Here is a 23,116-nt window from a genome sequence, read left to right as displayed (position 1 = left end):
TCATTTCACGAATCCCCGGGATCCCAAACTCGACCGTGGCAGTACTGCGACTTCGCTTTGATCTCTCTCTCTCTCTCTCTGCAGGCTTGTTTCGGTTTCTCTGGCCCAGACATACAATTAGTAAGTATGGTTCTTTATTGCTTGATAACTCTAATTGTTACAAGGTCGGCCAGAGATGGAAGACGGGAGAAATCGAATTCTCATATGGACCGGTGCCAGAACTGGAGCGCCTGTTTGGATCAATGACAACCTGAGCCTCATCCCCACCTTCCCCCGCATTTCCTCTGCGCAAAAAAAAAAAAAAAAAAGCTGAGACCAGAGAATGTCAAAAAGGCTGGACACCCTGGAGGTGTCAGCAACCGAGATGCAAGTCCTCCCGCGTTCCTAGAGAGGCCCCGGAAGCGCAGCGCAGGCCCGGAAGGTGAGGTGCTGACGCACTTCCGGTCTTTGTGACTCATTGTGTCTGTGTCGAGGCGTCAGGAGGGCCTAGGTGTGTGTCCAGCGGCCTGCGGCCGGCCCGAACCCCAGAGTCAGCACCCCTTTCTCGCCCAGCTCCCCAGGCCGCTCCCGGGGCTCACGGTGAGACGTGGGGCTGGCCTCTGCGGAGGGCGGGCGGGGGCGCAGGGACGTGCGTGCGCGGGCGGGCTCGGCAGCCGCCCCCCCGGGGTCCCCTCCAGGCGGCCCGGGCGCAGTGTGATGAGTGGCCATGCCCCTGCCCCCGCCCGTGCCCGGCTGGCCGCGCCCCGGGGAGACCTTCCCGCCCGCCCCGGGCCTAGGCGGGAAGCGAGCGAGGGTTTACTGGCCAGACTGCCGCGGGGTGCCTCGGAGACCTGGGGTGCCTGGCCCGCAGGGTCGCCCGGATCGTTTGACGTCTCTGTAAACAGGGTCGCCCGCGACCCCGTTTTGCTGCTCTTAACTCGTCGCTGTTTGCTTTGATTCCGGTTAGAGTTTGTTGGGGTGTTTTGTTTTTTCATTTCGGGGGTCCTTAGGGACCTCAAGGTGTATAAAATGCGGAAGGTGCCGCTTCTGTGTTTTCAGACCACCTGTTTTTCCCCAACCCACTGCCGGATGGGGATTAAGAACCCGGGGCCGAGTGATTCGGATCGATTAGAGCTTGGATATACCCCCGTGATACAGTCTTTCTGCCAGCCTTATCGGGGGGACTTTTTTTTTTTTTAAGCTGTAGGGAGATTCGATGGCGTTTTTTGGTTTTGTTCTTCATTTTTGGTAGTTCCTCTGTTTTACTTGGAGTGCGTGAAGAGTGAAGGAACTTGTCGTTGGGCCATTGGGAGACTGGCTAGCCGAGTGACCTTGGATAAGCCAGACCTTCGACGCCTCTCAGTGTTGCCATCAATAAAACGAACCAGCTTTCCTTTCCGCAAAGGGGCCCCCTGCCAATTTGGAATTATTTCATTTGGAAACTTCAGCCACCGCTTGCCTGACGTTGCCCCCTTTCCCTCCTCTCCTGCTGTGCCTCCCGTCCACTGTGATTCTTCCATGATAGAGTGTGTTCCATGGACAGGGACCAAAGAAAGCAGTACAGGCCCTCTCTAGGCGGATGGGAGACCTCCCATAAATACTTGTAGAGTGTGGTCTATCCATTGTGCCCAGCAACAAAGCACTGTTACTCTCTGCTGGCCAATTGTGGAGAAATTTATTGTGAAGGCTCCCAGAATGCCGTTCCGGGTGTGTACTGATGCTGAATGACTATGCCGTTCTTGTTCACCATTTCAGGCTGTTTCCACCCATCTTAGAAGTTTAAGATTGTTCTCACTGGCTGTATTGCATCTACATACCAACTGCAATCATGTCACATGGTACCCTTTTCACTCTGAGGCCGCATCCCTTTGCTTTGGATGGGTAGCTGTCTTTCAAGGATAGCTCCATTTTGTTTTGTTTTTTTCATACTTTAAGACATTTTTTTAGCTGTTATAAAATGAGGGTGCAACTTATTTAAACTTTTAGTATTTCCCTAGAAGAGGAGCCCTAGTGGCGGATTGATTACCCATTGGGTTGCCAAGTGTTAAGTCAGCAGTTCGAAACCACCAGCTGCTCGTCGGGAGAAAGATGGGTCTTTCTTACCCTCCCTGAAGAGTTAACAGTCTCGAGAACCCTCAGGGGCAGTTCTACCCTGCCCTGTAGGGTCACTTATGAGTCAGGCATTGACTCCTGCCAGTGAGGGTTGAGAAGAGATGCTGACCTGCTCACAAAATTATCTTTAGACCAAACTGAGCAAGTGATGCGCAAGCCCCGTTGGTCAGAAAATAGTTCGTATTTATCCTTGCTGAAATCTGGTCTCTGGGAATAATCTGCTCTGAGCTGATCAGATGTCAGAGTGTTGGTTTTTTTGGGGGGTGCCCTGTTTTTCACCTCAAAGGGACCCCAGAGGTAGTTTCCCTACCCTGTCTGACCCTCCCCCCTCCTCGACCCTCCACTTGACAAATAGGGCACAGAGTATGGAGGGTAAATCACTCGGAAATGTGCCATACTCACAGGTGTTCGGGTCTGTGCTGCTCTCGTGTACTGGATGTCACCTGCTGCTTACTCTCTTAAGCAGACTGATATTGAAATGTATAGTTACACCTCTTAAGTTTTCCCCAAAACTAAATATCATGGCTTCTATTAAAATCAGATCACACCCATTACTGTCCAGTCACTGCCGACTCATAGTAGAACTGCCTCATACGCTTCCTAAGGCTGTAATCTTCACGGAAGCGGCTGCCGCACTCTGAAGAGCAGCCGGGCTAGTGAGTTCAAAGTTTGGTGGGTTCAAACCACCCGCCTCTGGATACAACCAGAGTGCTTCAACCACTGTGCTACCAGAGCCCCATTTAAAAATGAACCCCCTAACCTCCTGCTGTCTGAGTCAATTCCAACTCAGAGACGCCCCATAGAGTTTCCAAGACTATAAATCTTTCTTCCACAGAGTGGCTGGTAGGTTTGAACTACTGACACTGTGATTTGCAACTTAATGCTTTGAACCATGGTGCCACCAGGGCGCCTTGTGACTATTATGTGATCAGTTGCCCCCAAGTCAGCTCCTTTTTGTTGTGACTCCGTGTTCCGCAGAAGGAAACCCTGCCTGGCCCTGCACTTGTCTCACAGTTCTGTTTGAGCTCTGTGTGTTCATCCATCTTGCTAATAAGCGCTATTCTCTTTTCTTGCTGACCCTCTACTTTTATCAGTCCTTCCGTCTTTCTCCCAGGACTGGCCCCTCCTGATAAGGTGTCCAAAGTCGAGTCATGAAAGTTTGCCATTCTCCCTGCCAAGGAGCATTTTGATTACACGTCTTCCAAGACAGACATGTTCCTTCTTCCGGCAATCTAGTACATTCCATATACCCCGCCACGGATGCCATCATTCAGATTCCCCCGTTCCTCTGTAGTCTGCTGTATTCGTTACCCCGCTCTCACGAGCATATGAAGTGATTGAAATACTATGGCACCTTCCTGCTCAAAGTGACGTCTTTGCAGTGTAGCAGATTTTCCCAGTTCACCACTGATTCCATGGCTTTCTGCGCCTGGAAAGATATATAGTTTGAAAAAAAACAACCAACTCAAAATGACAGTTGTATTCTGTCTTACAGGGTCACTGTGAATCAAGATTGACTTGATGGCAGTGAGTGTGACTTGGTATTTTTTTAAAAAAGAAAAACACCTCACTGCCATCAAATCGATTCTGACTCATTGCGACCCTCCAGGACAGAGCACAGCTGCCCCGGTAGGTTTCACAACGCTGCTGGAAATCTGCATAGATTTCCAGAAAAGCCTCATCTATCTCCTGTGGAGATCCTTTTGGTTTGAACCACTGACCTTGGGATTAGCAGCCCCACATGTAGCCTATTTCACCGGCGGAGCGCTTTGGTTTGGTGTGGTACCTCAGGGATGACAGGCACTGTTTTAAGTGCTTTGTAGTTAGGAGCTCACTTAATCCTCACAACTTTATGAACCAAGAATGCTTAACTGTTTGTGTCCCCATTCAAAATAATGACAACATAAACCCAAAAGTCTGTGTGGGTGTTTGTGTGTTTAAAATTTAATTCTTGTAGGAAGTCATGCTCAGTAGTTTTAAGACGTGTCAAGGAGTACACCATTATAAGGAACCATGGTGGTGCAGAGGCTAAGCACTGGGCCGTTAATGGGAAGATCGGCAGTCCAAACTTACCGGGAGCTCTCCAGGAAAGGAAGACGAATCTGCTGCCGTGAAGACTATCCCAGGAGAACCCTACGGAACAGTTCCCCTCTGCCCTACATCAAGGGCCCCCCGAGTCAGAACTGCCTGGATGGCGCCCAACGGTTGAGTAGAAAAGCATGAAAGTTAAATTACAGTGAAAGAAACAGCAGCACGCCAAATGATTGGCAGAGACCACTCCCCACAGCCACTCCAACTCATGGCTACCTCACAGGACAGAGGGGAACTTTACCCTGTGAGCCTTCAGGACTTTAAATCACCACCGGAACACTCAGCCTCATCGTTCTCCCTCAGAGTTTCTGGTGGGTTCAAACCACTGACCTTGTTAGCAGCTCAAAGCATAACCCCTTAAGTCACCAGAGCTCATTCTCACTGCCGGCAGGTTATTGACAACTCGGCAACCCTGTAAGACAGGGAGAGCTGCCGTTATGGGGTTCCCAGACCGTGGGCGTCATCTCACTGGGAGCAGCTGGTGGTCTCAAACTGCCTACCTTGTGGTTAGCAGACCAATATGAAACCACTATGCCACCAGGCCTTCCAAACTCACTGCCATTGAGTCAGTGCTGACTCACAGTGGTGCCCTGTGGGTTTCCAAGTCTGTAGCGTTGATGGAAATAGAAAGCCCAGTCTCTCTCCCTTGGAGCTGCTGGTGGTTTAGAACTGCCAACCGTGCAGATAGCAGTCTAACACATAACCACTACACCATCAGGACCGTGCATTGAGAGGATTATGTGCTGAGATGTCCTTGGAAACCTGAAATAATACCCATACCTCCACCATCACTGTGACTCTTCTTCTCTGACCCAGAGAACAGCAGAGGAATGCTGGAGGGGTAGGGAGAGGGAATGTGCCCAGGCACTCATTCCTGCCCCGTTGGGCCTCGCTTCCTCTTCCTATTAATTTCTTCTGACCAAGAATATGCTGCTCTTTAAAAGTATGGCCTGGGTCTGATCCCAAATCAGAATTCCTTTGCTGCCTTCTCAGAATCAACTCAGGGGCACTGACTGTCTTTTTCTGTGTAATGCGTTTCTCTATGGGATATATTTCCAATGACACTCTCTCCAGGCCTGATTTCTGGGTGAAAAACCAGAGGCTGGGGGGCGGGGAGAGGACAGGACACAATGATTACAGAAGGTGGGTTACTGATGCTGTTCTATGGAGTGCACCTGTTTGAAGGACTCACCTGTTGAAATTTTACACGTGCGTCTCATGCTGTCTCCTCCCTTTTAAAGGAAGACTTTCAGCCACACCGGTGACTGCCCGTTCCTGAGTAGACTGGTTCTCCTTCCTTGCCCCTAGTTTTCGAAAGAACCTGTATCCTCACCATAGCCTTTTGGACCCCGTGGTTGCCTACAGATGGAGTGAGGTACAGCGGCTAAAGAATTTGCAGGAGCTGATACCAAGGGCTCCAAGAGGAAGAAATAAAAAAACTTTGAAAATGATGATGGCAATACGTGTACAAATGTGCTTGATGCAATTAATGCATGGATTGTTAATTAGAGCTGTAAGAGCACCCAATAAAATGATTTATTAAAATAAAGCCGCTTGATATCAACCTCACCTTTGAAACGTTTTAAAAAAAAGAATTTGCTCTGAGGAGCCACAGATCTCACTTCTGCCATCTCCTTGCTGTGTGACCTCGGGTCAGTGAGCCTCTGTTTTGTCCTCATAGAGTGAGAATGTTACTGTGTGGTTTCGTGAAATACTGCCTTCTAGCTTGAAAGCACTCTGCGCTTTGGCTCTTACTGTTATGCCTGCTGCAATAACCCAAACCCGTTCACAGCAACCCAATGTAAGGGTTCTGAAACGAAACCTACATACACACGCACAATTGTATCAGTCTCTAATCTTTGTTGTGATGAAATGCTTAAGGGTCCACTTCAAATGCTGGCACCACTAAGAACATAGTCGCCACTCCCTTTATTTAAACTCAAAATTAAGCCTTTGGAGTCTTGTCTCTATTTGGATCCCTGTTCAAAGATTTACGGAAATCTTTACAGGCGCAGACAGCCTCCTCTCCCTTCCACGGAGCAGCTCGGTGGGCTCGAATCACAGGCTTTGCGGTAGCAGTGAGGCAATAGTGCGGAGGCCACACCTGACCTCCTCTGACTTGACAAAGGGTAAAGAGACTAACCTCACATCAGCGCCAGGCCAGTCTCCGTGAGGCAGAGGTCAGATTCGCAGATATACTCCCTGCCTCCCAACCTCCTTTATTGTATTTTGACATCAACTGTCCCTCTCACGGCACTCCACTTCTCTGCTGGGTTAGATCGTCCCTTGCAATGGCCACACAGGACTCGCAGGCAAGGCAGTGTCGGTGATTATAGAGTTTATCAGTGAAGCTAACAGGTTACAAACTAGCATTAGAAATGTTAGGGATATAGTTCTTTTTTTCATAGTACCTCTTGTCCACCATTCCCACAGGTACGCTTTCTGGTTTTTGGCCTCTCAACCAGATAGCCACTTGGCCTCTGCCCTAATAGGGCACGTGTTACATGACTCCGTCAGCACAGATAAGTACCCCACTCCAAGCCAACCTCCAGTCCCTAGCTACTCTTCTTGGTGTGTGGGCCAGGAAACAGCTGTCTGGTGGTTTCAACTGCTCCTGCCTCTGCTGCCATTGCCACGGCTCTGCACAGGAGTCTTGGGGGTGCTCCTCTTGTGGCTCTTCTTCCTGATGGCTCGGTGATGCTTCTCATTCCTGATACCGAGGTGGTTCACTTGACACCCAGTAGAATGGCAAAATTGACCAGTCTCCATGTTAAAGTTTCACACAACCTGTTTGTATGTTCCCACCCAGGTGTTTGGTGAGAGCTACAGAGACTATGGATCAAAGAGCCGAACCAAATAATTTCACTTCCCCACAGCAGCCTACCGTGTACCCACAGCACCACCAGGGCTCCTTGTGTGCTGTCATCTTGAGGTGCTGTCGAGTCAGCAGGTCACTTTGGACTCACCGTGACTGTGTCCAACAGCCGGACGCAGCCCGGGCCTGCACCAGTCTCACATTGCCGTTAGGCTTCACTGATTGTTGCGGTGGCTGTGGCGATTCATCGCATGAGGGTCATCCTCTTTCGTTGACCCTCTGCTGTACCAAGCACGATGTCCTCTTCTAGGCACTGGTCCCTCCTGCTAACAGGCGCAAAGTACGTGCATCTCGACGTCTTCACTTCGAGGCATTCTGGCTGTACTTATTCCAACAGAGGTTTATTCGATATTCTTTGCCATCACTAGGATGCAAATGTCTCGAGTATTGTCCGTGTTAGATTTTTCTTGTTGAAATTCAGTAGGTGTGTTTCCTTAACCTTTGAACAACTCTTCTTACACACTATTCAGAAGGTGGTGTTTTACGATTGTAACAAATAAGCTCAAGATCGTTCTCAAAAAAAACTCACTGCCGTTGAGTTGTTGCCGACTCATAGCAACCTTACAGGGAGGGTAGAACTGTCCCTGTGAGTTTCTGAAAGTAACTTCACACGATTAGAAAGCCCCATCGTTTTTTCCCTTCAGGAGATTGGTGGTTTCGAACTGCTGACCTTGCTGTTGGCAGCCCAGTACATAGCGTCTCTATCACCAGATCGTTGGGATTCTTCACGTGGAAAATTTCTAAATGGGTCAGAATCTATTTTCAAATTATTAGATGAACAGATGGTAGAGTTTGCCCACGGTCACTTTTGAAATTACAGTTCCCTCACAACAGGAGCATTTCCCAACCTGCATCTGCTTCCAGATGGTTCTTTCCTAACACTTGTTTTTAACAGCTAAGTTCTCGCTCAGTGGCTCGCGTGTTTGCTAACAGATGGTGTTGTGTCTTGCCCTCTGATCTGGCTGCTGAAGACTGTGCGGGGCTATAAGCTTCAACTCACCTGCTTTGTCCTTCACTTGTGTTTGCATCATTCCCCCTATTGGGATTTGTCCGCACGGATCTTTTAAGGCACCTGTGTCTTTCATGACGGTAACATTAAGCAAGCTGGGTAAAGTAATCCATTATTTCCATAACTGGATGCAGGACAGGATCTAAAAGTCCATGGTGAGTCCTGTCAACGGCTCTGTGGGGGGCTTGTCTCTCAGTCCCCATCACCTGCCCTGTGCGATGTGACAGGTCAACACTTGCCCAGTGTGGAGGGTGCTGCTGCTTCGTGTACATTGAATATAGCTTGAGTTCTCTCTCACTTCTACAGTCGAAACCTTCTGGTATCTTCCTCCTGCCGGCCCAGCCAGCTTCTTGTGTGGGAGACCACAGCACTAGCCTTAGGTGGGCTCCATACGAAGCACTGAAATAACAAGATGGTGCATCGGCCACCCCTGGACCTTTGAGGTTGCCTCGCATGCTGGCTCCAGAGTTAGCCCCTGGGCCTGAGCATAGTACATAATATGCAGAGGCTCGGTTCGATTATCTGCAGAGTGACCTAACTGCTGGGGTTGTGAGGCTGAACTGTACAACTATACGCTTACTCTTTTAAGCCCGGTGCCTGGCACACGGTGGAGTACTGTAAATGCATGGCTCTTGACCAGCTGTGTCCCTGGAGATGTGATGTGTTTCACTCCAAGCAAACACTCCATGGGTGGAATTCACCTGTTAGAGGTTCCTATTTGCAAACCTTAATACCGTATATACTCGAGTATAAGCCAACCCGAATGTCCGCTGAGGCACCCAATTTTATCACAAAAACTGCATTTAAAATGTACTGAGGATTGGAAAGAGGGAACCGATTACAAGGATCTACATATAACTTCCTCCCTGGGAGATAGACAACAGAAAAGTGGGTGAAGGGAGACGTCGAACAGTGCAAGATATGACAAAATAATAATTTGTAAATTATCAAGGGTTCATGAGGGAGGGGAAAGCGGGGAGGGAGGGGAAAAAATGAGCTGATGCCAGGGGCTTGAGTGGAGAGCGGATGTTTTGAGAATGATGAGGGCAATGAATGTACAGATGTGCTTTACACAATTGATGTATGTATGGATTGTGGTAAGAGTTGTATGAGCCCCTAATAAAACAATTAAGAAGAAAAACTGTGCTGAAAAACTCGGCTTATACACCAGTACATATGGTATATTTAAAGTGACCATGACCATGGTCCAACTAACTGTCAGTTTTCTTTTTCTTCACCTCCTGCAAAGTGTTAGCGACACCTCTCCTTTGTAGAGCCGGACTAATAATACCGTTTTAATACTTCAGGGATAGACCAGAAACCCACCTCGCCCCGCATCCCCTAGGACAGAAGGACAACAGAGGCCCTAATTTGGATCAAGTCTGAATGATGACTGCTGAATCCAGGGAGGCTACGGGTCTGTCCCCTCAGGCTGCTCAGGAAAAGGATGGTATTGTGATCGTGAAGGTGGAAGAGGAAGATGAGGAAGACCACGTGTGGGGGCAGGATTCCAACTTGCAGGAGACAGCTCCCCCAGACCCAGAGATATTCCGCCAGCGTTTCCGGCACTTCTGTTACCAGAACACTTTCGGGCCTCGAGAGGCCTTGAGGCGACTTAAGGAGCTGTGTCATCAGTGGCTGCGCCCAGAAGTAAACACCAAGGAGCAGATCCTGGAGCTGCTGGTGCTGGAGCAGTTCCTGTCCATCCTGCCCAAGGAGCTCCAAGTCTGGCTGCAGGAATACCGGCCAGACAGTGGGGAGGAGGCTGTGACCCTGCTGGAGGACCTGGAGCTTGATCTATCGGGACAGCAGGTAAGAGGAAAACCTACTTCGTGGGAGCAGGCTGGAGCACGGAGACAGGGGCGGATGTCAGTCAGGAGCCCAGGCCCCGGGCAAAGGAAAGCAGGTTCTGGCCTTGGCTGCCCTCCAGCATCCACTGGCCAATTTTAGGTACTTGCGAATATTTTCATTCCTGTTTTGAACTCAAAAGCTCATGTGCTGCTCCTCAGGTCCCAGGTCAAGTTCATGGACCTGAGATGCTGGCAAGGGGGGTGGTCCCTATGGATCCAGTACAGGAATCCTCCAGCTTCGAGCTTCATCCCGAGGCCACCCAATCACATGTCAAGCCTTCATCTCGGAAACCCCGCCTCTTGCAGTCACGGGGTAAGGAGCCAGATTCCGTGGGAGTGGGGGTGGGGGACTGGTAGTAACTGAATTGGTTCAGAGTAATTAGACTACTCAGGTGGCCTCGTCCTCTTCACGGAGTGTCTCAGAGGGGGAACATGCCTGTTATTATTCCTAAATAGTCTTAATCCTTACAGACCAATCTCAAGAGTTAAATTAGGTTACTGAAGAGTGAACTGTAGACGCCCTGGTGGCATAGTGGATTCTGTGTTGAGCTGCTAACTGCAAGTTGCGAGGCTCGATTCCACCAGCCACTCTGAGGGAGAAAGATGGGGCTTTCTACTCCTGTAAAAAGTTACAGTCCTGGAAACTCAGAGGGTCGGTTCTACTCTGTCCTTAAGGTCACTAGCAGTCAGAATCAATTCGATGGCAGCGAGAAAGAGGGAACTGAAATATGTTTAATGGCCTTGGTTAGAACTCCCGTTATTGGTTGGTTGGTTGATTGAATGATTGATTTGGATTGTTAGCATTCTGGATCTGTAGCAGGTTTTTAACGGGAAAGTGGTGAGAAGACGTATTCTTCCCAGCCTGGGTTTTGAAACGTTCTAGTATGATATATATTTTCTGGGAAAGGATCATAAATCTTGAAAATCCATTTTATTTGAAATATAAAAAGAGTCCAGAAGATCAAACAGTGAGAAAAGATGCCAAAATTTTTTTCTTTTTTTAATTTGCTCTTGGCCGAGGGAAATGGGCAAAAAATAAAGTCTGTTCAGGGTCCTATAACTAAGAATGTTTGTGTTTTTTCCGTTGAGAAAATCGTGTCCCCAAGGCAGGTCACAGAATGACAGTAAAACAGCTGAGTGACAAAAGTAGAGTGGCGCAAGGAGCACTGGGAGAAAGCATATTCCGTAGGCACAGTGTGGACTCGCCATGTGGAGTTGGGATGGAAAGAACCGCTAGCTGGCCGAGCTTGAGGAAGCTCTGGCTTCTCCGCATTTCTGAGACTAGCAGCAGGCGGGTGGGGGAGAAACCCTGTAAAGCGATGTACGCGGCTGTGTTTGACTCCATCACTGTTACTACCCTCCCCGGGTGCCCACGGCTTTTCCACGTTTCATCAGCAAAAGTCAAATTAGGAAGCTAGAGAGGCCATAGTCAAGCGCTGGATTCAAGCGTTGGGGGGCAGCAGAGCCATGTGTTAGAAACCCTGACTTGCCGCTCCGTAAGCAGTTCTGAGTGAATGGAGGTGTATGCATTTTAGCTCTTTGTCCTACTCCGCCTCCAAAGTGTTTCCTAACTCACAGGTCAGAGTGCTAGACGCTTGATCTTCGTGCACACTTTGCTCTTGCCTCCCTTTATGATTGTATAGTTTAAAATAGTTACAGGGGCTAGCGATTCCACTTTAGATTTATTTCTCTAACATCCTCACGGTCCATAACCTCATCTCTCGACCCATATCATTTCCAAATCGAATATTGGTTGCATGGGTGGTGGATTTTCATTTAAGTTTCAAGATTTTCTTGTCTCTTTGAATGTTCAGTTAATGTGATCATATATTAGAGATATCTTTATTGTATTGACTACAGAAGTGTCACTTTAATATCAGTGTGACTCCCTACCTTTACACACTGGTAAACATCTGTCTCATCAGCATTTCCTTCTATGTGGCGTTTAATTCAAAAACTGTCTATGTGGCCAAATGAGGGGGAAAGTAGAGGGATAAAAACATCCCCGAGGTAAGAAGAGCCCTTTCCTTCCTTCCTTTCAAGGGTTTTAAAGCTGTGTTGCATTTGACATAACTCTGGGTATAAGTGGGATTCTAATAGCCTGGTCGTCTTTTTTCAACTAGAGGAAAATTAAGAGCCAGATTGGGATGGGGGCTGATTACCTATCTCACTTCGGTAGCAGAGGTCTAGTGCTTCCTCTGCCCCTCTTAGCTCTGTGGCCTTAGGCAGGTCTTTTATCCTTTCCAGGCCTCCGTGTCCTCTTTCAAATAAAGGGCTCAGACTGGGCAATATTAAGGACATTATTTTTTATGGTTCCGCATGACTCTTGCTTGAGGTTATGGAAAATGGATCTCATGCTGTCCTTTTTATAGTCCTTGGGGTTTTCTGTGACTGAACACAGTGTGCTAGTGCAGGCGAGCTAGTGACCCCGGATTCTTGTTTGAGGAGGGGCCTCAGAGCAGCACTGGTATCAATCTCACAGTTCCTTTCTCCTCCCCCAGCTTTGCCTGCCTCCCACGTACCTGCCCCTCATCCGGACAAGAGTCCCAGAGACCATGCAATGGCATCGGCACTGTTCACAGCAGACTCCCAGGTGAGCGGTGGGCCCCTTCACCTTCGTAAGCCCTTTGTATCAGTCTCTCTTCCTGGGTTCTTTTTTCACCTCCACCCAAGACATTCACTCTTGTTGCCCCTCCCACAGAGAAGTTCCATTCACAGAGAAAGGCCCCATCCTCCAGAGTCTGCTAAGGTCTTACTTTCTTTCCCAACAGAACAGATAACTCTCCCTGACTCCAGGTCCGGGCGATGGAGTTGTCCCTGAGCTTTGAGGAAACTGATTGGTGGTGGTGACGGTGGTAGATGCCATCGAGTCAGTTGAAATTTACTGTCTGATCCTGCACCGTCCTCACAACTATTCTTAGGTTTGAGTCCATTGTTGCAGCCCTCTCATTGTCGGCCTTCCCTCCTTTTTTTGTCCCTCCCCTTTACTAAACATGATGTCCTTCTCCAGGGACTGGTCTCTTCTGATAACATGTCCAAGTATATGAGACTTGGCACCCTTACCTCAAAGGAGCATCCTTCCAAGATAGAGCCACTTGTTTCTTTTGGCAGTCCGTGGTGCTTTCAGTCTTCCTCGCCCACACTGTAGTTCAAATGCATCGATTTTCTCTCAGACTTCTGTTTCACTGTCGAACTTTCCCATGCGTATGAGGCGATTGAAAATACCATGGCCTGGGCTGGGCACACCTTAGTCCTTAAAGTAACCCCCTAGCTCTTCAACACTTTGAAGAGGTCTTGTGCAACAGATTTACCCAGTACTGTGCGTCTTGACTCCTCTTGACTGCTGCTGCCAGGCACATTGGTTTTAAATCCAGGCAAGGTGAAATACTTGACAACTTCAAGCTTTTCTCCATTTGTCATGATGTTACCTGACTGTGGAATCTTGTATTATTTCAGGCAATGGTGAAGATCGAGGACATGGCCGTGTCCCTCATCCTGGAGGAATGGGGATGTCAGAACCTGGCTCGGAGGAATCTCAATAGGGACACCAGGCAGGAGACTTGTGGGAACATGCTTTCCCAGGGTAAGACTGATGCAGGATGATTGTCTGATAAGATTTCTTTGCTACGTTGTTAGTTGTGGAATTATTGATGTTCTCATTTGAGTGTAGACAAGAATCTAGAGAATTCTGATCCCCTTCATTTGGACCGAGTAGAGTAAGAACATTTGTGATCATTTCATCCCCAAAGCATGATACTGTGGCTCCGTGGTTTGACTTCATTTTTTTTTTAAGCTATTGGTAGTTTTTGCTTCTTGAAAGGAGAAATAGATGATCATGTTCTGAGTTCTCACCTCTTCAACCACTTGGTTCCCTGGGAAGATTTTGCCCAGTGGGTTACAAAGTAGACAAACACACACACACACAGTAGGAGTCCTTTGGCACATTGGAAGATGCAACAGTCTGCTTCTGTGAAGATTTACCACCATGGGAACCTAATGGGAAAGTTCTACTCTGTCCTGTGGGGTCGCTCTGAGTCAATCCACTCGATGGGCTTTTCTGCTTAATGCTCCAACCAACTCTCTCACCCATCTCTGTCGCTCGGTTGCTGTCAGCTCTGCCCAGCTCTTCTGCAGAAAGGAGCCGTTTCCCCTTGTCGAAGGGCCTCACAGCTTCCCAGGCTCAGAGCTCTTGTTTTGCCGGTCAACAACCTTACAGAACCGAAAGAGCACTCTCTTTATCTTTATTAACTCTTCTCCTTCCTTTCTGCTCATGCTACTTCCCACGTTCTTGGAAGGCCCTGTCTGTTCTATGGTTTTTTAACTTCTATACACCTATATTAGAAATATAACATGATTTTGAAACCATATGCATTACTTCACATTAATTACAGGGTAACCATATCATAGAATTGTAACACTCCCCACCTCCACCCACCTTGGTTCCTTAGTTTCTTCATCCTTTCCTTACTTTGCTGGTCTTTCTCGTTCCACAGTGTATCTGCTTATTTCCACCCTCTGTCAGCCTCTCTCCATTGTACCTGCCCTTTCCTTCCCACTCTGCCTGCCCTCTCCTTTTCCCAACTCTTCTCCCTTCTGTTTTATCGTCAATTAAGAATTTGAAGTCGCTTCTCAGGCATGTAGACACTTCCTGGAGAAGGCGGTCTCTTGATAACCTATTCCAAAGAGAAAGATGCTATTTGTGTTCTCTGTTTATTGTATCAGGTTGCGGAAACAAGTCTCAGACCGAGGAGTCATCCTCAAAGGCTAAAACTGCCGAAGACTCAGCATCACGTGGGGAAACAACCGGAAGATCTCAGAAAGCATTTGGAGAAAAACGTGAACAGCCAGGCAGAGTAGTAGAAAGGCAACAGAGAAACTCTGAGGAGAAAACTGGAGGAGAAAAGAAAGATTCTGGGCCGGCTGCAGTCAAAGGGAAAAAACCCACCACGGGAGAGAGAGGCCCCAGGGAGAAGGGTAAAGGATTGGGACGAAGCTTCAGTTTGAGCTCCAACTTTAATAGCCCCGAAGAAACCCCAGCAGGAGCCAAGTCTCATCGGTGCGATGAATGCGGCAAATGCTTCACCAGGAGCTCCAGCCTCATCCGCCACAAAATCATCCACACCGGAGAAAAGCCCTATGAGTGCGGTGAGTGTGGGAAAGCCTTCAGCCTCAACTCCAACCTCGTCCTCCACCAGAGAATCCACACGGGAGAGAAGCCTCACGAATGCAACGAGTGCGGCAAGGCCTTCAGTCACAGTTCCAACCTCATCCTCCACCAGAGGATCCACTCCGGAGAGAAGCCCTATGAGTGCACGGAGTGCGGGAAGGCCTTCAGCCAGAGCTCGGACCTGACGAAGCATCAGAGGATCCACACGGGGGAGAAGCCCTATGAGTGCACGGAGTGTGGGAAAGCCTTCAACCGCAACTCCTACCTGATTTTGCACCGGAGAATTCACACCAGAGAAAAACCTTACAAGTGCACCAAGTGTGGCAAGGCCTTCACCCGGAGCTCAACCCTCACCCTGCACCATAGAATTCACACACGGGAGAGAGCCTCTGATTACACCCCCGCCTCCCTAGATGCCTTCGGGGCATTCCTGAAAAGTTGTGTGTAAAGGGAGAATTTGTCCACAAGCCATTTTCCCCTTTGGTTCTAAAATTATTTCAGAGACGTAAGTATGCCCATGAAGGGAGGCGAAGAGCCTCAAAATTAAAAACTAATATCAACAAGAAAATTACCCTTAAGGAGCCTATAGCTCCTGCAGGGAAAACCTAGCCCTTTGGGTAGCCCCTTGTCAGATGGGTAATCCACACGCTAGCTCCACCCAGGTGAAAGCGCGCACACGGGAAGATGACAAGCTTTTCCGCAAGGCTTGTCATCTTTTTCTGAGGCTCTGTGATGACACTGAGGTTAAGAAGCTACTCGCTACAAATGAACCCAGCTTGGCCAATAGCTTTCTCATAAAAAAGAGGGACCGTTTTTAAAAATGTCGTTGGGGTATGCTGCTCAACTAGTTATATATACAATGAGTTCTAGGTGTGATCGCTGGTAGCCTGCCAAAGCTGTAGAAATCTAGGACTGTACTGATCGGTCTCAAACCAAAGGAGGTAGGTGCACCAGTCTGCAGTTCCAAAGGACTGCCACAGAAGTAGATGGTTCTCTCCGGATGGCGGAGGTAGAGTCTACTGAAATGGGAGCAAAGATTTAAAACAAAACAAAACAAAAACATTTTCCCTTCTTGAAGTCCCTAAAGCAGTATCGCACTCTGAAATGCTATTTCTCCGTATTTTAGCACTTGCCTGTGCGCTGTCTTCTAATCCTTGTTCTGTGTGTGAGTGTTCAGCAACCCCAAATGAGATGCTTCAGTGGTCACGGGATAGGTCTCTGTCCTTTGCCGCACTGCACGTGGTGCCGCGCACCCAAGGCAATCCTGTGACTGCCTTCGAACAGAGCTTTTGCACGTGTGACAGTCCTGTGATCCTGGGTGCCTCACACACAGGACCTGGCCCAGCTTTTGAAGAGGACCATTAGTGTGATGGGGCACGCTATAGGGTCTAATGCCAAATTTGCCCAAAATCGTAAGGAAAGGTGCTTGTTAGCTGCCTGCACAAACATCTACTTTTTTTTTTTCATAAACTACTTATAAACATGCATTGGGGAGCAGATTACCATGACATGGCAAAAATGACTCCACGTCATCATCTTAAAGAAGACCATGAAGGTGAAGGTCAGATCTCTGCCATCTTCCTCGGGCAACCATTCAAGCCAGAATCTGTGCCAGTACCTGCGAGCAGCAGGGTGGTTTTGGGCACTTTCTACAACTGTGCTTAGTACAGTTGGGAAGATCAGCTTTTTGCTGCTTTTCAGGACTGGGAAAGCTTCAGGTAGCACTTTCCCTACACGTTTCTAGCAACGTTGCAATGGATTTGACATCGTTACCTGACTAATCGTCACCCGGCTAGTCCTAAATGTGTTCTCTTGCACTCCAACGTTCACTGGTGTAACTAGGTGTCGGGGTTGTATCATGGTCATAACCGCCCAGTGACTTTTTGTTTTCCGTAACTGAAGGCTGAGGTGAGACTAGAAAACGCATCTTTAATTCTTAGCAGGAGGATGCACTTGACTGCCTGGAAGCTCATGATGGGGACTTCTTCATGTGCACACAGGTGTATTGACTACGGAGGCACTCGTCAAGCCGTGTATACAGGCAGATGACTGCTCCTGCAGACAAGCAAGTGCTGATGGGAAGGCCTGGAGAAACTCAGGAACATAGACTTAACAGCAAACCTGAAGGCCAGCATGACCCCACAACTGGAGGACCCACATAAAATCTGAGGTTTCCCCTCAAATAACAGCTACAATGTACTCTTCATTTGTTCACGGACCAACAACTAAAAATCCATGCAGCAACATGACTTCATGGGGAGCCAGACTCATGCAAGTTCTACACAGTAGTGATTTTGGGGCTGCTCTTTGACTTTTTAACGCAAATTGACCGTAACTTCCAAGCAGGCTCATCAGTGTCGCCTGGGAAATGTCCAATAGTAAATTAACTGGTTACCAGAATATTTCTGTCTATCCAATTTAATGCAAACAAAAAAGTACCCCTACATAACTTTGTATCCTAAAGTGGAGGCAGAAGGAGAAAGCCATAGTGACGTTGCACAGAAAACTGCCAGTGTTTTTGGATGAGGCTCTGGCTCACGAAGAGGTATCCGAAAGCAGGGACTTGAATGGTAACCCCAGACACTGATCGATCAAAGCACTGGTTCCCCTCTGTTCTTCAGAAAAAAGACCTTTCGCACTTTGGCCAGTCCCCACATTGGCCTTTTATCTTTAGCTCCAGCCACTTGCCGACATCAGAATTCACCCGTGCGCACACAGATATATTTTTAATTAGTGACAGTGAACTATAACCCATGCTCCCTTCCCCCACCCCCACCCCAGCATCCCCTGCGTTCAACTCACATTTTACTGGCAGACAGTACTGACTCTGTGGGGTAGCCACTGGTGAAGCTTCAGCTTGCCAGCAGCTCGCCCCCAGGTGAAGCTATTTGAAGATGTGTTTCTGAGAAATCTCAGGCTGCAGCCGTTTGAGAAGCACTGGCATGGAGTTTATTATCAAGCGCCCAGTGCGAAGCGTAATTGGGTCATGGTCCAAAAGGCCCATAGCTTGGCCCAATCCGTGCTCGGGATGATCAGTCCACAATGTGAAGTGGGATCCCAGTTTATTCTGTGGTTATTCATTGACATGCCAGCTGACCTCATGGAAGTTTTTGGAAACTTAAAAAAAATGATATGTATATGTACATACCTTCCTTGCCAGAGAGAGAAGTAAAATGCTTCAAGTACGTACTTGTTTTTTAACTTCGGCCCGCCAGACAAGGCTAAAACCTGTAACAGACAGTGGGGGGCATCTTGACCTAGAAGGCACTTCTCACTTCATCCACAGGATAAAAGCAAAACCGCTACACGTGTGCAGCGGGATGGACGTTCTTGATCGGTGGAACCATCAAGTGGTCATCGGCAAATTCATTCCAGAAAGGACCCTCTTCGATGTTATGACTGGCCAAGCCTTTGGTCACTCGGTCCTTCGCAGCAGAGAGCTTACGCTGTAAATAGACTTTCTTCAGGGCTGTACATGAAGAGTCCCACCTGCAGGGCTCAGTGCATTGACACCCAATTCCGTCACCCTGTTTGAATCATGTCGTGAATTCCAGAAACCCTGCAGAGGGAGCTCCAACCTTGACAACTCCGGAGGATGCACAGAACAGAAAGCAGCAAATGCTGGGACCTGCTCCAGAAATTGGGGGGCCTCTGCCTTCTGACAGCAAAGCTTAACGCTGGGTACTTGACCATCCAATTTGGACGGCCAGAACGTCACTGTGTTTGCCTCCAGCGTCCATTGTCATTTTGTCAATTCCCTGTAGACAGGTGACAGATTTCGTTTTCATCTCTTTGACCGAACACCTCACTCTAAAAGATCAGCGTAGTGGGATATGCCTAGTGAAGAAATCGGTGTGGGTATCGACAAAAAGGCAGTTCACAGAACTGAAGGGGCTTGGGGGGGGGGGGGGAGGCGGGATGAATAAAAAGCGCCATCGTTTGATGCGTACCAAATCCAGAAAAGAGTAGAGATTTCCTGAGCAACAGTTCATGTGAACATGTGCAGCTTCCTGAGAGTTCTGTTTCTCTCTCTTCAAAACCAGGAGTACAAGGGGCTTCTCCCCAAAACTGAGACTAGGGAGTATACTGGGAAGTCCAGTGGGACCACTTAGCTCGGCCAGCCTGTCAGCTGTAGCCCTGCTTCCCCTCCTGACACAAATCTTCATTGGGGGTAGACACACCCCCAAATTGGCCTTTTTCCTGGGAAGGTAAGCACAGCTCTGTCCCCATTCTTGGCTTGCAGGAAGCAGTGCAGCTGGTTGCCTCCCTGCTCCTACTCCGCCCAGCTTTGTGATGCTTAGGAGGAGGAGGTCTGTGAGACTCGCAGCTAGCTCGAAAGACACATCATCTCTTTATCTTCATCTCACTGTCAAGTCATTCGAACCTGCCCATCCAACACTAAGCTCCACCTCCCGTCTTCATAAAGACGCTGTGCTGTGTGAAGTGCATCATGTTAGTAGGTGGTAAGATAGGGTGCTGTGGATCAGAATTGACTTGAGGGAGGGCGTTTTAATACAGTGGCAGCGAGACTTCGCACCGGAGCCATGTTTCGGTGGGTCCTGCTCTGAGCCATGGCTCAGGGAGATTGATGGGTGCCTGGCACTCCCAGTCCAGGAAACCGCATAAAGGTCTGCACATTGTTAACATGACATCGCGAATCAGAGAAAGGGAAATCCAGATAGATCATTTCATAGAAATAGATTATTTTTTAAATCTCACTCGTGGAAATTTGAATTTTAAAAGCTTTCTTAACATGTGTTTCACTTTTAGAATGGACACACTACATTGCAAATGCAGTTGCTTACGACTGCTATTCAGGTTAAATTCTTGATTATATCCAAAAACGAAATGCTGTTTCACATCTTACAGCTCTGTCAAACTTGAAGTTCTCGGGTTACACACACACACTTGGGAAATGCTTTCGCCACCCCTGATGCAGAGTGTCTTCATTCGAGACCTGGGTCTCCCACCGCCTGGTTCTGGTTCGTGTTCTTTTCTCGGTTCTTGTGGAAGAGTGAGGAGTGCCGCTGAGCTCAGCTTGGACAGCTTCAGCACTGGTCCCGCAGGCCTCTCCTCCGGCACTCAGCCGCAGTGCTCACTGGCCCCGCCGCTTCCCTTGTCTCCTTTCACCAGTCACTCCTTCAGCTGTGAGGCTGAACCTTTTAAGATCTACGAGTAAGGCCTCTGGTGATTGGAAAGTGGTCTTGGAACTTGAATTGCATTCCCTTTCCAGATTGATGTTCCTTTGATCCAGGAAGGGGGACCTGCAGCTGAAATAACCCCAAACCACTTGGTTGCCCAACAAGGTTAGATGTATTAGGGAGGGAAAGAGGAAGGAGGGTGGTGACCCCATCATCCTGTTAAAAAGACAGAGAAGATGCATTCGTGGTGGCTTGAGGCTGAATGCTAACTTGCCTCCCCCTTCACCTCAAACCAGCTAACAGCTTTCAGCTGCTATTAGATTGTTTGCTCTAGCAAAAACAAAGCAAGTTAGACTAGAAATGCTTCTGCTACTAGCAGGGGTTCTAATTTGATAACAGGTATCCAAGAAGAGGGTCGGGTGGGCAGAAGAGGATTGTGATTAAACAGGAAAATCTTGTTCTCAAAACACTGAGTTTAGGGGTAAAGGGTGGGATATGTAAGCAAAATCGGTAATTATTTTAAGATGAACATATGTATTTTTATTAACATTTCGTTAAATATAGATTATTATATTACCAGGTCAACATGATAAGCCTAAATCTATTGAGAGAGAGAGAAAGCTAACTCAGGCATTGTCTTGTTTATTGTAGACTGGGTAAAACAGCCTTTCTTGTTTTTTTCAGTTTCTTAGAAAAAAACTAGACCAAAAGAAATTTATCATATACCCGCAGAATTAAGTTATTGCTGTTAAAAGATTTTTCTTTTTTAAGTAGTTTGAAGAAGCCAAATGCTTGGTAGCTGCTCAGTACATACATGATTTTTAACTTAAATTTGTTTAAAATCTTCATGAATTTTCTAGAAGGATTTCTTTTAAGAGCTCATGGGATCTTAGAGGGGAAGTTTTGTTGTTTGTTAACATTCAGCATTAATTTGAACCCTTGATTGGGATGATAAGCACGAGAAGTAGCCACAGAATAAAATGTATACTCAACTAAGTCTGCAGTCTGCTTCAGGAGACCACAGTGTCTGCAAAAGGAATAGTAGGGTAGTGTAACTGGGAGAGGAAATTGGGGGGAAGTGGGGTTGTAATACTCTGTTGTTTCTCTTCCGGGTCATGGTAAAACAATAAATTATCATCTCTAGGTGGCAATATTTACGCATGTGCTTTGTCTTCCTTGGTTGCATGACTGTATGTATGCTGGGTAAAGAAAAAAGTTCAAATTTCAGAGTTAAAAAACCAGACTGCTCACAAATAAATTCCTTGTACAAAGAGCACGTTTGAGAAATTTCCCTGTAAAGCAGACTTGGAGCTCTAGAGGGCTTCTGAGGAAAACAAAAACCCAACCCCTTGGTTCGTGTGGGTAATGCAGGCTTTTTAATTAGACTTTTTTGTAATCTGACTTTTAACCAGAAAACCATTTCTGGTCGGCACCTAAGGATTGGTGAGTCTTTGTAATATGATAGAGACCTTCAAACTAATAACCTTGTTTCTTTATTGCGTAATGAATAGAAATATACTGGGAAGTGGTTAGTTTTTGTTTGGTTGTTTACATTTTAAATAATTCTGCTTATGTAAAAGCTAAGCCCTAAGGGCTAAGTGCTCTGTAGTCCCCTGCTGCACTTCTGTGAAGCTGTGCTGCGCTGCTCTCAAGTCAGCATTGCTCAAACACCAGCCACGCCTCCGGAGGAAGATGCCACCTCCACCCCTACCCCCCATAAAGCTGGACAGCCCTGGAAGCTGGGGCTCCCAGTGGGTTGGCACTGACTCTAAGGCAGCGCGGGGGGGGGGGGGGTGAGAGATAGGAGTACTCTAGGAGGAAAATGAGGCTGGCTGGTGCTGTAAAGATTCACAGCCTTGGAAACCATAGGAAACAGCCCTACTTTATCCTGCAGGATCACTACGAGTCAGAATGGACTCCACAGTGGGTGTCATTCTTGTTTGTGTGATCTAAGCAGTGCTCCACTACTAATTGGAAGGTTGCCAGTGTGAATCCACCTGTAGGTGACCGAGAAGATACAGGTTGACACTGCTTCTAAAAGGCGACATCCTTGAAAACTGGAGCTCCGTTCTCCATGGGTGGGCGTGAGTCTGAGTCTTCTCGAGTGCAGTAGGTCGGAAGAGACAGTAGCAGCCTTTTAAGAAATGATCTAAAGAAAAGATTTTGTTAGCTGTCATCAAATTGACCCGCCTCATGCCCAACGGAACACAGTGCTGCCAGGTAAGGTGTGGATCAGACTTGCCCAGTGTTTTGTTAGCCGATTTGGGGATGGGTGTCAGTTGGATAGGCAGACCTTTCTTACTATTCCACTTTGGTCATGGAAGCGCCATTAAAACCTGTTCTTCATTGTAATACACAAGCTTCCTCACAGATGGGCGGTGGCTACAAATGAGGTGCCTTGGTCGGGAATCAAACCCAGGTCTGTCTCAGAAGGCCAGGGTTCTACTGAACCCCCTCGCCCAGGTGTCCTCAACAAAACCCTGCTTCAAGTGAACTTCACCCCATTCTATTTTAGTGTACCCACCCAAGCCCCTGTCCAAAGAACAGAACCTGAAGGGCTTTCATGCACACTGTTTACTTCAGAAAATGGTCCTAGAGAACAGGACTGGGACAAGATGGAAAACCCAGGGACTGTACCTACAATTAAAGTCCATTAAATGTACTCCCAAATGTTGGAAGAATAAAAGTTTATAAATTGAAGATAAGGTCTTAAAACTTCACAAGCAGCCATCTAAGAACTATAGGTCCCTACTTGTCCAAAGAAGAGTAGGAGGAAACTAGTCCATAGAACAAATTGTATCCATGAACCACTGGCTCCTCTAACTGAGACCAGAGGGTACCCAGCCGCCACCACCTGCTCTAACGAAGACCACAGGATGGAAGGGAGAAATG

At 47.8% G+C, this 23,116-nt stretch overlaps 1 protein-coding gene across 1 annotated transcript in view; it reads left to right on the top strand.

Moving 5' to 3' along the window:
* The first annotated feature begins 448 nt into the window (after window positions 1-448).
* LOC142422972 (uncharacterized) overlaps window positions 449-23,116 on the top strand; it is a 35,958-nt gene continuing 13,290 nt past the window's right edge. Inside the window, exons 1-6 of the mRNA XM_075528172.1 lie at window positions 449-579; window positions 9,374-9,878; window positions 10,076-10,229; window positions 12,418-12,509; window positions 13,373-13,499; window positions 14,639-15,520. Coding sequence (XP_075384287.1) covers window positions 9,453-9,878; window positions 10,076-10,229; window positions 12,418-12,509; window positions 13,373-13,499; window positions 14,639-15,520 — 1,681 coding nt within the window. The 5' untranslated portion in view covers window positions 449-579; window positions 9,374-9,452. The remainder of the gene's footprint in view (window positions 580-9,373; window positions 9,879-10,075; window positions 10,230-12,417; window positions 12,510-13,372; window positions 13,500-14,638; window positions 15,521-23,116) is intronic.

This window comes from Tenrec ecaudatus, chromosome 12 (genome assembly GCF_050624435.1).
Source record: "Tenrec ecaudatus isolate mTenEca1 chromosome 12, mTenEca1.hap1, whole genome shotgun sequence".
Classification (NCBI taxonomy): Eukaryota; Metazoa; Chordata; class Mammalia; order Afrosoricida; family Tenrecidae; genus Tenrec; species Tenrec ecaudatus.
Note: the sequence above shows the minus strand (reverse complement) of the source record. Positions and strands in the feature narration are given on the sequence as shown.